This window comes from Eschscholzia californica, unplaced genomic scaffold, assembly GCF_041429995.1.
Source record: "Eschscholzia californica isolate CP2 unplaced genomic scaffold, dmEscCali1.0.p SCAF_2, whole genome shotgun sequence".
Classification (NCBI taxonomy): domain Eukaryota; kingdom Viridiplantae; phylum Streptophyta; class Magnoliopsida; order Ranunculales; family Papaveraceae; genus Eschscholzia; species Eschscholzia californica.
Window position 1 is genome coordinate 52,953,323 of NW_028238309.1, and position 13,449 is coordinate 52,966,771.

Below are 13,449 nucleotides of genomic sequence, written 5' to 3' on the forward strand. Positions count from 1 at the left end.
TCTTGTGTTTTGATTAGGGTTTTATAATGGTCCTTTCAGTCATTTCGTGGCCCATGATGAAATCTTAGTCCAAAGATAACTTAGACCAAATAACATGGTCCTGGCAAATAACTACAGAACCAAATTTCAATAGCACCAGATCACACTAATTGAAATTTCAAATAAGTCGAGAAGGAAACAGAAAGAAAATCCTCCCTAATATATTTTTAATTTTTTATATACACTGATAGTAGAAAAATATACAAGCAATAATAAATTCAAAGAACCTATACTGTATCGGAAAAAAAAAATCTAAACAAGCGAATGTTGCTTGTTCTCCACCAACAATCATCGAATCTTACGTTTACGCATTCGCATTGGAGAGAGAATTGTATTTGGGTTATCATTTTCAGGGGAGTTTTTGACAATTGATTTTTCTTGTACGACAAGACCTTGATTCCTACACGACTTTCTGACTGGTGCTGTGGTAGCAGGGTGGCTTTGAGGTCCTTGAGATTGAGTTAAGATGTCTGGCTGACACCGATGAGGCATAAGCTCCTTTCCTATATCCACGGAATCCTTCATCAACTGCACAAAAAGATCAAGGGTGGAGATAAATGAAAAAGTTCATTATCATATTTGAAAGAACTTTTAAATTGATAACATAAAAGATAAACAGCTAACAGAAGATCTAGAAGCGTTTTCTAAGAAAGTACCTTCCAGTCTCTGAAGTCAAATCTGAATACGAAGTGGTTGTAGCTAGCATTGCCTGAGGCAATCGCAGTGGCAGCTGGTGCGTTCCTAGGAGCTGGCAGAATATATCGACCATTACATAACGAGGAACAAACTTGGGAAAAACAGGGAAAAAGAAGAAAGTATGGAAAATGAATCTTACACACTAGATGACAACCACCGTTATCTATAGTTATTTCAGCTCTCCCATCTTTCACAAGAAACGATAGAGTGAACAAATTCTCTACTGTCTGGGAAAATGAATTTCTGTTGAGAACCACATCTTCAAGCTTCACACTCCTTTCCTTCTTTAAGATACCAAACATAGTTGCCATGTTTTTGTCGGTATCTATTCTCTCTTTTTCCCTTGCATCGTCCAGCTGCACAAAGCAATCCGTTCAAGTGAAATTTGGTGTCCCCACCGTAAAAGAGTTCAACATTTAAGCTCGTTAGCGAATATCGTAATACACTATTTTTTTCAGGTATCGACAAAACAGGAGGTGTTCATGATTCAAATAGTTACTAGATGGTAGTCTTATTGACTGTGTATTGGTTCCAGCGACACTAAGGAAAATTCAATTACTGGTCAGCCAAAAACCAAAAAAGGTTCACTCAAGAGCTAGTTGATAGAACAAAACAGTTTGCCTCTTTTCTGACATGAAAAAAAACATGAAAATGAGGAGGAAGCTTACATCTTTGGGACTTTCACTAGCAATAAGCTTTGTACGCTTTCTTTGATAAGCTTTTCGTTGCTTCATTTTAGAATCCATTGGACCAAGCCTTCAAATACAATTAGCGAAGAGTTAGAGAAAGATACTAACAGAAAAAAAGTCTTAATAGGGTTTCTCTCTAAAGGAAGTATGATATTTGTTTACATTGTGCGGCAGCCTGAAACCTTTCTAAAGAGGTGACAGACACCAAGACCAACATCCTTCCAAGCCAATGATACTTTAGATCGCCCTGTTCTTGCTACTCGATTTTGATTGGCAAAATTTTTAAGCAGGTAGGTCACAAAGTCTGTAGGAGTGACACCTTCGCTGTTCTGGGATTTTACAGATGTAGACAAAGTGTCGGTGATGTATAGAAGAGCCTTAGCATCTATAACTTGTTCCTTGGGCATCCTAACTGAAATCTCAACAAAATAAGAATGAGAAAACGACAGCTCTTTAATGAAAAAATATTATGAATGAACAATCAACACAATAGTATTAATCATGTGGCACTGTGAATTATGAGTATCTCGAAGGACAAACATTGCACGGAGAACTCTAAAGCATGTATCCTGTTGACTGTAAGAACGCTAGCCCATTATGGCTACCGTTGTGTGTTTTTAGGTAAAGGGTCACTGTTGCGCTTAAGTTTGATGTTAAAACCACAGAAATACGTCCACAGCTTCGGTAAAAGTCAAGTCACATAAAAATTAATTTTATTTTCTTCTTTCGGCTTTCTGACTCACTGGCAAAGTTAAACTTGGATCTTTCTTAAACACAACTCAGGACAACATATTTAAGTCTGAATTGAACTCTAAATAAATCCGACTCAGACAAGACAACTTCAGAGATTGGGGAAACAGAGACACCTGAACTCCACGAAATTTATCGACATTGTCTTCTTACATGTTGTAAGAGAGGGTAACTTAAGGGTACCCCATTACTAGTTTTCCACTTCCTATGCCATAAGTAGGTCAAAATGACCAACATCATATGGGGTCAGAAATCAATTTCAATGTTCACATTAATCAGTTCCATTGAATCTCCACACTATATACAAGACCTTGATCATAAACCCACATTTTTCCTCATTGTCTAAATCTGACTCGTCCATCTAAATTCTTTGACACCCAAAATCAATCCAAACCAGCCATTCAGACGATCAGACATCACGAGTCAAACAAAAACAAATGTTTGAGAAATCTGACTCTAGTCAATTCAGACCTCGAGTCAGATTTCAGATCGGACTTAGAAGAAAAACAAATTCCACTATCTAATAACAGATTTCAGATCTGACTTAGAAAGAGTATCCACTAATTTAAAATAGAAGAAAAGGAGAAAAGGTTGGCAATGCCTTTATTTTATTACCTAGTTTATATAACTGTTCAACTTCACTGAATATGGAATCGAATTTCTCAGAATCCGGACTTCCAATCTCGTCTCTTTTAACTGCAAAAGAATTAAAGAAAACCCATATAAAACCCTAATTCTAATTCCAAAAAAAAAAAACCCTAATTCTATAGCAAGATCAATAAAAGAAAATATCGTAGAAAGGATTTCTCTTACGATTCATCAGATTCTTTACTGCACGATATTTAGACCGTAGAACTAGCCGATTATCAAAAGTATTAGGGTCGTTTACTTCTGTTTGCATTATACTACTCGTTAGTTCGCTTTTCGCAGTCTTAAGTGCGGACTCTACTTCGCTTGCCCTAGTTCTACTTCGAGAACAACGTCTCACTGGTGTCGCCATTATCACAAACCCTAGAAGTTCTTGAGGGATAACGAAATTCGTTAGAACTCTATAGATGCTGTGAATATAAACTATTAAACGACTGAAGAATTTAGAAGAATAAAAACCAAAAGTGAAACCCTAATTTGGAGATAATTAATTGACAAGGTATTCAGGCTAGGGAAGTTGAGCTATTTATTGACGATTAAAAGTTTTAAAATTCTGAGCTCTACTTTTTCTAATTGAAGAACCGGAAAACAGAATTTTTTTTTTTTTTTTTCTCTTTCTCTTTCTAAAATCTTAACAAGGGTATTTTTGTCAAAAACATAATGAAGTACAATAAGGGCGCTGATCGGACGGCCCTATTCATTTGACGATTTTGAATATGTGTGGACTGGCAACCAAAAGTATAAGTATCTTTGCCTGCAGAAACAAAAAAAAAAGAAATTTATTATTAATTTTGAAGGTCGTCAAAAAAACAATTAGCCGTCGACCTGCACCGGTGAAGACGACGAAGTGACAAGAAAGTGAAGTGGAGGGGAGAGGTGAAGAAATGGAAGGAAGAAGGGGAGATTTCCTTAACTTGTGACGGAGGATTTTCCTATGGATTACTTTGAGACATGAAACCCCGACTCTCCAGTGCTTGACAGTGGTGTGGTTGAGAATTTTGCAATCCGATGTGAATTTTTAATTTAGGCCCTTTATATCGCAATAGTACATAAAAAAATCATACACCCAAATAATTATTCAAAGTAAATATTATGTATTATTGTAAGTAATGAACCTAAAAATTCATTATACGAATTATAATAGTACAACAAATTAAACATATGATTACAGAATCTACTAACTACCTTGAAGTCTCTAGTGGTGGTTTACAAAAAAAAATAACATTGGGCTTTTAACCATTGTAGTCCAAGTCGTGTTTCTATTAAACCATAAAACCAAAAAAAAATAAAATGGACCTAGCTTGAATGACTTGAAACCATGACCCTTGTGGTGTTAGGCCAGTAGCGGACAAGCTGAGCTAATTTCATCTTACAATCTAGATTCGATTTTCGTGTTTCTATTAAACCATAAAAAATAAAATGGACCTAGCTTGAATGACTTGAAACCATGACCCTTGTGGTGTTAGGCCAGTAGCGGACAAGTTGAGCTAATTTCATCTTACAATCTAGATTAGATTTTAAGTTATAGAGATGCTATTTTTTTCAAAAAATATCAAGAAAGGAGCCTAGGGAGAAGGGGGCGGTGCGATAGCACCACTCGCACCCCCTCATCCACGCACGCCCCTTGTGAATGCCAATCTGGTAAAAGCTCAACCCATTTTAATTACAATTTTTTTTTTTGAGAATTCGACTACGATCTACGTTAGTCGTTACAAGGCATTGATATATCATGAAGATGCAACAAGCACGATAACTATCTAATTAAACCAAGAATGAAAGAGACCTAAAGCCCAACAACAAAGAGACTTAAAACCCGACAAATTATTACACTATTTATAACCTAAATGACATGGGAGAAATCTTAATGGCAAACTGCTTTCACCGAAACTCCGATCCTACAACCTCATGGGCTTAAGAGGGGTGTCCAACCACTGCACTTTTGAGTTATGACAATACATTAACTCTTCGCTCCACCTTAATTTACTAATTTAAACTTTAATTTCGCCTTGAAAAGAAAATAAACAGAGATACAATAATTATAAATATTTGTAGTCAACTTTATTTTTACAAAGACACAATAAAATATACTTATTTAGTCGTGACATCAAAATAAGATAGCTAGGTGTATGATTTTTTTCTGTTCTTATCTTAGTTAAATTAAGGGTCCGTTGGTGTATAGACCAAAATAATATTCAAAAAAGGTTTATGATCCAATCTTCCCAAAACATAGATATTTAGTCCTTTTACATTATGGACATAATAACCCATTCTTTATGAGAGAACTACCGTCCATGTCCCTCCTACAAAAATCACGGGATTTTTAATTTTTCAGGGTGAATTTGGAATGTTTCTAATGTGGGCGTGATTTAGGGGATTTAAAGCAACTACCATATAAATCCGAAATTGATTTTTCTCTATCTTCTAACCGTTTTGGAAAGCAAATCTATTTCCAAATCAATTCAAAACAAAAATCGTAACCAAATCAATTTTCTCTCTCTTTACAGATTTGGAAACCAAATCAATTTTTTCTCTCTTACTATGTAAATTTTTTTCGATTCAAATCAATTTTCTCTCACTTAACTTTCAGATTTGGAAATAGTATATTTTCTAGGATCAATTTAGCGTGATTTGGGGGTTAATATACAAAACATATATATATCACTTTCTCTCACTTAACTTTCAGTTTTAGAAATAGTATATTTTTCTGGGAACATTAAAGCAACATATGTTTTCGTTTTTACTCATACATAAATACACATAGAATACAAATTATGAAACAAATACGTAAATCATGTGTTATTTATGACGAGGAAACCATCATTTGTCAAGTATACAACATAATTTATCAAATGTATGTGGGTCTTGTTCAATAAATTACACATAATTTCTTTTACATTACACATCCTTTACATTCCGTTACAAAAAAAAAAAGTACAAAATCTTCTTTGGTTCAAAAATGGTGCCCATCCATGTACTCTCCATTAGTTTCGTTGACTCACTTTGATTTGATGATTCTCTTTGAAATTTCATCTGGTATATCAAATCTACAAACATAAATACACATACATTAAAGAAAAAAAATCATATATTGTATTATAAACTACATGTACAGTTTCGTAAGTTATATATAATGTTTGTCAAATTTTGATAACATTTGAAGGTTTTGATTAGTTTGGTAAACTTATCAAGGCTACTCTTTTGGGTGAAAAGTACACGTAATGGTAAATAAATAATACACAATTTATGTGCACTTATACGTAAATTATATACATAATGGTAAGAACATGAAGATACACGTAAATTATATATACTTTATTGCAAAGTACACGAGATTTGATAGTAAAGCGAAGTATTTCTACTGACGAAATGAGTACTGTTTTGGTGTTAAAGCACGGGTAATGTTCTATAAATTACCTATAATTTACTATAAATTGAGGTAATTTACGATAAAGTACATGTACTGTAAATTCTGTTATGAGTAACCGTACGAAAGAACAAATGTTTCATAAATCCGTACGGATTGAAAACCAGATCTGAAGAAAAAAAAATGAGAATATCATTAAGCTTAAACTACAAATCTAAAGATATCTGCTATGATGATTGATTGCAATAATGTCAAACTCGGGTTGAAGGATTAAACATTAAGATAAAAAATATAAATGAAATTTTAAGAGAGAGAAAGAAAATAAACATCAAACATTCGATTGATGATTAATAATCTGATCTCACGAAATATCAGAAACAACAGAAGATTAAACATAGATCTAAAGAAATATGATATTATCACTGGATGCAAACATAGCATACTAACTTTGAAGGAATCATTGAATAAGGAATAAACATAAAGATCTTAAACAGTTATGAAAATTTTAGGGTTTTAGTTATGAATCATTGAATAAGCAATAAACATAAAGATCTTAAACAGTTATGAAAATTTTAGAGAGAAAAAATAAACATCATACATTCGAAGTTAATGAATTAGTAAACAGATCTTATAGATATGTATCATAAATCTGATACGTTTTATAATAGAGCGAAATAATTAGGGTTTTAGTTATAAGAAGAAATATTAGATATTAACAATGGTGTTTATAAAGATTTCGAAAGTATTAAACCTGATAAATGGTGAATTTGGACAACAATATAATGTAGAAGAAGAAGATTTTCTGAGTTTAATGGAGGTTTGTCAACTCAATCGGTTTTAGAGAGATCAAATAAAGAGTTTCCGTTACTGAAAATAATGAAGATATCCTTACTTTGAATAGAAACATGATTGGAGATAAATATGGGAGATAATAATGAAGATATCCTTACTTCGAATAGAAACATGATATGCATAGATATGGAAAAAGATATGAGAGATAAATATGAGAGATAAATATGGAAAAAGATATGCATAGATTTCGAAGATAAATCAGTTATAAAATATGGAAAGGTTAGATTAGGGATTATGAAATAATATTTACTCTAGAGATTTGTGTTTTCTCTCTAGATGAGACCAAATGGACTAGATATCCATTTATGTTATTTTTTTGATTTTAAACCCCTTTATAGGATTAGAGAGGATTATATCTACTATTAGAACCCGTTTTTTGGACTATAAGCCCAAAAATTCTTAGATGAAACTGAAGTTCATAACATTTTCAATTCATTCAAAATTAAGGTATCTTTTTCTTCTCTCTCTCCCCCTCTCTCTATTTTTCTCTATAAGCTGCAAAATATTTCGGTGATTAATTTTTTATAGATTAATTTCAAAGTTTTTTTTAATTTAATACTATTAATTTTGAATAATTAACTTATGTTTTTTTTTTTAGAATTCGACTACGATCTACGTTAGTTGTTACAAGACATTGATGCAACATGAATATCTAATAAGCACGGTAACTGCCTAATTTAAACCAAGAATGAAAGAGGCCTAAAGCCCGACAACAAAGAGGCTTAAAGCCTGATTATTACATTATTTAGGGTTAATTCCGTTTTGGCCCCCGATTTGTGACCAACTGGCCGTTTTAGCCCCCATAAGTGTCCGGCAGTTCGTTTTGGCCCAAAAAATTTCCTAATTGGCCCCAAATTTTTTTCAACCTCCCAATTCTACCCCTATGGCATTTCTGTAATTTATTTTTTTTCTTTTTCTTTGTCCACGTCATATAACAATTATTACATCACCTCTGTCCACCTCACCCTTCTTCTCCTGTCCACCTCACCTCTGTCCACCTCACCCTTCTTCTCCTGTCCACCTCACCTCTGTCCACCTCACCCTTCTTCTCCAGCAGAAGGTTACCGACCGGAATAAAAAATTCCGGCCGGCCACCTTTAAAAAAAAAATTTCTCTTTCTTTCTCTCTCTAACTCTTCTTCTTCTTCTTCTTTCTATCTCTTACTCTTCTTCTTCTTTCTCTCTCTTTTCTTCTTCTTCTTCTTCTTCTTTCTCTCTCTTCCTCTTCTTTACTCTCTCCCTCTCTCTTTACAAGTCCGGCGAAGGGGGTCCTCCCCTTCGCCGGACTTGTAAAGAGAGAGGGAGAGAGTAAAGAAGAGGAAGAGAGAGAAAGAAGAAGAGTAAGAGAGAGAAAGAAGAAGAAGAGAGAGAAAGAGAATTTTTTTTTTTTTTTTAAAGGTGGCCGCCCGGAAATTTTTATTCCGGCCGGCAACCTTTCGCCGGAGAAGAAGGGTGAGATGGAGGAGAGATAAGGTGAAGTGGAGGATAAAGAAAGGGTGATGTGGTTTTTTTTAGAAATAATTCTATTTTGGCCCCGAGGATAATTTCGTCAAAAAATTGGCCCTTGGGGCCAAAACGAACTGTCGGACACTTATGGGGGCTAAAACGGCCAGTTGGTCACAAATCGGGGGCCAAAACGGAATTAACCCCATTATTTATAGTCTAAATTACATAGGATAAATCTTGGTGGCAACTGCTTCCACCGAGACTCGATCTCACAACCTCATGGGCTTAAGAGGGGTGTCCAACCGTTACATCAAAGGGTGGTGGACACCCCTTTGTATGCTTATGATTGGTGTTTGTTGATATTATTTTTAATGTGTTTCAATTTTTCGATCCACGAAAAAGATCACCGTAAAAATAATTGAAACAATAAAAGTCATTTTCTTATATCATATAAATTTATTATTTTCTTTTACTTAAATGTGCCCCCACATCAAACTCGCCACTGGCTGCTTGAGAGAGACAATCTCAACCTGAACCTATATTCTTCTTTAGGAGATTTCCTATTTGGACCCCCGTTTGTATAATTGACTTGCTGTCTGGACTCCATTTTTTCAGTGTTGCACTTTGGACCCCCTTTTGACGAAATCAACCGAGAAAATTCCATCTTTAAAGTAATACTTACAAAAATATCAATTCTACCCTTACAAAGTCAATTGTAGTTTGGAACACCTGTCCATCTCTCCTCTAAAACTAACTCTAAAGCCACCATTTCAATCATGTCTAAAGTGATGAGTCTAGATACTTGTTCAGGTGTTACGGAAGAGGGCTTTATTGTATCAAACGTATACATAAGTGGTTGCTTCGAATTAAGACTATTAATAAAAGCCCACCACGTTTCTTTTATACCCGATTCATTTTTATGTTAAATAAACTCTCTTCGTAAGATTCTACTTGTATTCAGATCTCATCCTCAAAGACATATATATATATATATATATATATATATATATATATATATATATATATATACTAGGGTATATCCCGTGCCCTAAGGCACGGACACTTGTATCAATTAAGAGTTACGAAATTTATTGTTATATTTTATTGAGAGAGAGATTTTTATTAGTTATTATTTTTTTGTTTCTTTTCTCTTAAATTAGTTATTATTTTATTGAGAGAGAGATTTTAATTTGTTTTTTTAACCCTTGAGATTTATTTTGTTACTTTTTTTCTTAAATTAGTTATTTTATTTCTAAGGTATATCCCGTGCCCTAGGGCACGGACATTTGTATCAATCAAATGTTACGAAATTTATTGTTATATTTTATTGAGAGAGAGAGAGATTTTTATTAGTTATTATTTTTTTGTTTACTTTCTCTTAAATTAGTCATTATTTATTTTGTTTCTTTTTTTCTTACATTAGAATTTTTATTTCTAAGAAGGAAACGATTATTGTTTTTTTAAATAGGTAACTTTATTTCTACGAAGGACTATATTATAAATTTTGAGAAGGGCTTCTAGACAATATCCTTTATTATAAAAGGATGTTTGTCCCAGTCATCGTTTTCCCTTCTGTTTTATATAATAGATATATATATATATATATATAGAGAGAGAGAGAGAGAGAGAGAGAGAAATACTCCTAAGAGATAGATGGAGAACACTCTCAGGTTTCTACAGGAGAATTGTTGCAAGCACCTCAATTAATTGTTACTTCTTAAGATTTCACTTTGAAATCACCTATGGCGTTCCTTTTTAAAATCAAATCAGTGGGTGTCCATCTCAATTAATTGGCACATCAAATTAGTGAGTGCTACTCAAATTTTAAGTTCTCTCAATGGAAGGTGCCCCAAGGACTTAGTCAGCATATTGTATCATCTCAGAAAGCTCACCTCTATACAAGGTCTTTATCTAAAACCGTTCACCTCTTTTCTCTGTCTAGCAACCTACGTTTCTCTCTCTAACAAATCATCTCCCTTTATATCTCTAAGAAATCATCTCCCTTAGTAGGATGAATTTACATTATTGTTTCTTTGGTGAGTGTTGTTAAATGAAAGAAGAAGATGAGTTAAGAAGAAGATGACTCCAAACTGCTTAAGCTAAATAAACTGTAAATTAGGGAGTCCAAAACTGCAATATTAATTATTTAAGGGTAAAGTATGAATTTATTAAGTATAACTTTAGAGACAGAATATCCCCGAGTGATTCAGTTAAAAGAGAGTCTAAAGTGCATCACTGGAAAAAAAGAGTCCATAAAGCAAGTCAATTATACGAAAGGAGGTCCAAACAACAAATCTCCCTTCTTCTTTTGCATCATTGATTACCAGCTTCACCAACCACTAGCCAGAGCCGTGTCTGAGAAATTGGGGGCCCGGGGCCAAATTTTGGATAGGTGTATAAACAAAATATATAAAAAAAATTATACGTAAAATAAAAACAAAACTCAAAATAATTCGGACTTGAAAAAAATAACAAATAATTTAGTAATTAATTAACAATGTATATTGATTAAATCCTATAAATATATAAGAACATAATCTTAAATCAACCTAAAACAATGAAATATTTTAAACAAGAAAATAAGTTGATTGGGTAGATGATATGTTGATTAGATATGTGAAATTCCTATTTAGCCGTTAATTAGATGATATGATAATTACATATGCGAAATCCCTATTAATTGTTAGTATGTTAGAGAGAGAAAAGTTTGAGAGAGAGAGAAAAATTAGTAATTGAATAGGAAACTAACAAAGTTGGTTGGAAATTACCTTGACTGATGGGCGTAAAAGAATAAAAGTCTCCTTTTGACGCCACATGTACAAAGGCAGGAGGAGAATAGAAAACTAACCTACATAATATATAGGAATCATGAGGAGTGGGCCGCACTATGGTGGGGGGCCCTGGGCGTTTGCCCTGCTCGCCCTTCCCAAGACACGGCTCTGCCACTAGCACCATCATCATCTTAATCTTCTGGTTAACGTGTCACTATCACCATTGTCTTCATCTTCTCTCCCACCGACCACCACCAGCTTGATCGTCACTATGTTGAGGTAGTAATTCTTCCCTCCTATCTTCAATTAAATGTGGTCAGTTAAGGTCTAAGTTACAAGTGTGAACTAGAATGTGTTATAGTTTTAAATCGTCTTGAGTTTAAGCTCAGAACTTATACCTATCGAACTTATGTTAACAAATTTGGAGTTGTAATGTTTCCGTTGACCAACAACTCAAAACTAACATGCGCCTTCAGATGTACATGTCTCACTCTCGAGTTCAAATACGCAGGTCTTGAGGCATCAGGTGACCGCTTCACCTTGAGGTGTGCCTCGATGCTTACGTCTTGAAAGTATTTTAAAACATTTACATGGTTAAGTCTAAAATTGAACTATGAATACCTAATTGCATTGAAACTACTATCTTATCCTTGAACGATCCCAATAATCGGACTCAGACAAGACAACTTCACAGATCCGAGAAACAGAGACACTTTGAATTCCTCAAAAATTTATGCAGAATGTTTTTTTTTACATGTTGTAAGATAGGCTAAACACTGTTTTTTTTTACATGTTGTAAGATAGGCTAAACACAAGAAACTTAAGGGTACTCCATTACTAGTTTCCCACTTCACAAGCCATAAGTTGGTCAAATGACCAATATCAATGGGGTCAGATCTCAAGTTCAATGGTTCACATTAAACTGTTCCATTGATCAATCTCCACATTATTTACAAGACTTTGCTGATGAATCCACAATCCCACCCTACCCGACAAGATTTGCTAGGATTTTCCATTTTTCAAACTAAAAAGCAAACAAAAGAAATACTTCTTTAAAAACACATGTTTTTACTGAATTTTTTTTTCACGAAAACTTACTTTTTTTTTCGGAAATCAGTTTTTTCCCAAAAAACCATTTTTTTTCGAACTCGTTTTTTTCTAGAAACCTTTTTCTTTTTCTCTGGGATCGCTTATTTTTTTCGAAAACCCGTTTTGTTCCCGAAAATCCCTTTTCTTTTCGGGAAACCGCTTTCCGCTAAAACTGTTTTTACTCTGATTTTATTATTCAAAAACTGTATTTTCACGGAAACCGTTTATTTTAGAAGCTGTTTATTTTTTCGAGAAAATCGTTCCTTTCAGAAATCATTTTCTAATAAGATGTTCTTTTTTCAGAAACTATTTTTCCAAAATAACATTTTCGTATAAAAAAATGATTTTATCGAAAAAACGATTTTCGTAAAAAACAGTTTCTCTAAAAATAAGTGTTTCTCAATAAAAATTATTTTCTTAAAGAAAATGGTTTTCCTAATAAACACAGTTTCCTTATAAAAAACAGTTTCGCGAAAAACAATTTTCATTGAAAAAAACGGTTCTCGTGATAAAAAAAGTTTCCAGTAAAAACTATTTTCAGGAAAAGAAACAGTTTTTGCGAAAAAGGTTCTCGAAGAGAAAAAAAAAACTATTTTTGGAAAAAAAATTCAGAAAAAAAACAATGATTTTTCGGAAAAATGGTTTGGCAAAAAAAAAAGCTCTTAAATATAGATAATAATAAAAAAAATTCTAAATTCTAAAATTGTTATTAGTTATCAAACAAAAAAGAAAAATTTGGACTCATGAATCCTAAAGACTGCGTGGATTCATGATTCCTTCATCCAAACACACCATTCATGTATTTACTACTCTGCACGTATATTGAAAAGGAGAAACATCATCGAAGGTAGTAAGGTGATCTACTTTCTCGTTGTTTGAGTCAGACTCATCCATCTAATTTCGCAGAGACCTAAAATCGATCTAAATCAGCCATTCAGGAGAGTCTGGCACCACGAACTGGACAGTTACAAATGTTTAGAAAATCTGACTCTAGTCAATTTGGACCTCAGGTCAGATTTCAGATCTGACTTCGCAAAAAAACAAACTCCCCAAGATTTAATATATATATAAATTCAAATTTCAGCAAAATATAGTTACAAAATATA

General features: G+C 33.4%; 1 protein-coding gene across 2 annotated transcripts; it reads right to left on the bottom strand.

Annotated features, from left to right (window-relative positions):
- Positions 1-174: 174 nt before the first annotated feature.
- LOC147558965 (non-structural maintenance of chromosomes element 4 homolog A-like) lies at positions 175-3,412 on the bottom strand. 2 transcript variants are annotated; one of them, XM_086660715.1, is made up of 8 exons: positions 3,247-3,397; positions 2,988-3,185; positions 2,790-2,870; positions 1,587-1,836; positions 1,404-1,491; positions 875-1,091; positions 696-787; positions 175-567 (listed from the first exon to the last, which is right to left on the bottom strand). In XM_086660715.1, exons 2-8 carry the CDS (start codon positions 3,172-3,174, stop codon positions 328-330), a joined length of 1,155 nt encoding a protein of 384 aa, XP_086516841.1. In that variant the 5' UTR covers positions 3,175-3,185; positions 3,247-3,397; the 3' UTR covers positions 175-327. The 2 variants fall into 2 exon arrangements, with proteins under 2 accessions (XP_086516841.1, XP_086516840.1); XM_086660714.1 differs by having other exon boundaries at positions 2,988-3,412.
- Between the last annotated feature and the right edge of the window lie 10,037 nt (positions 3,413-13,449).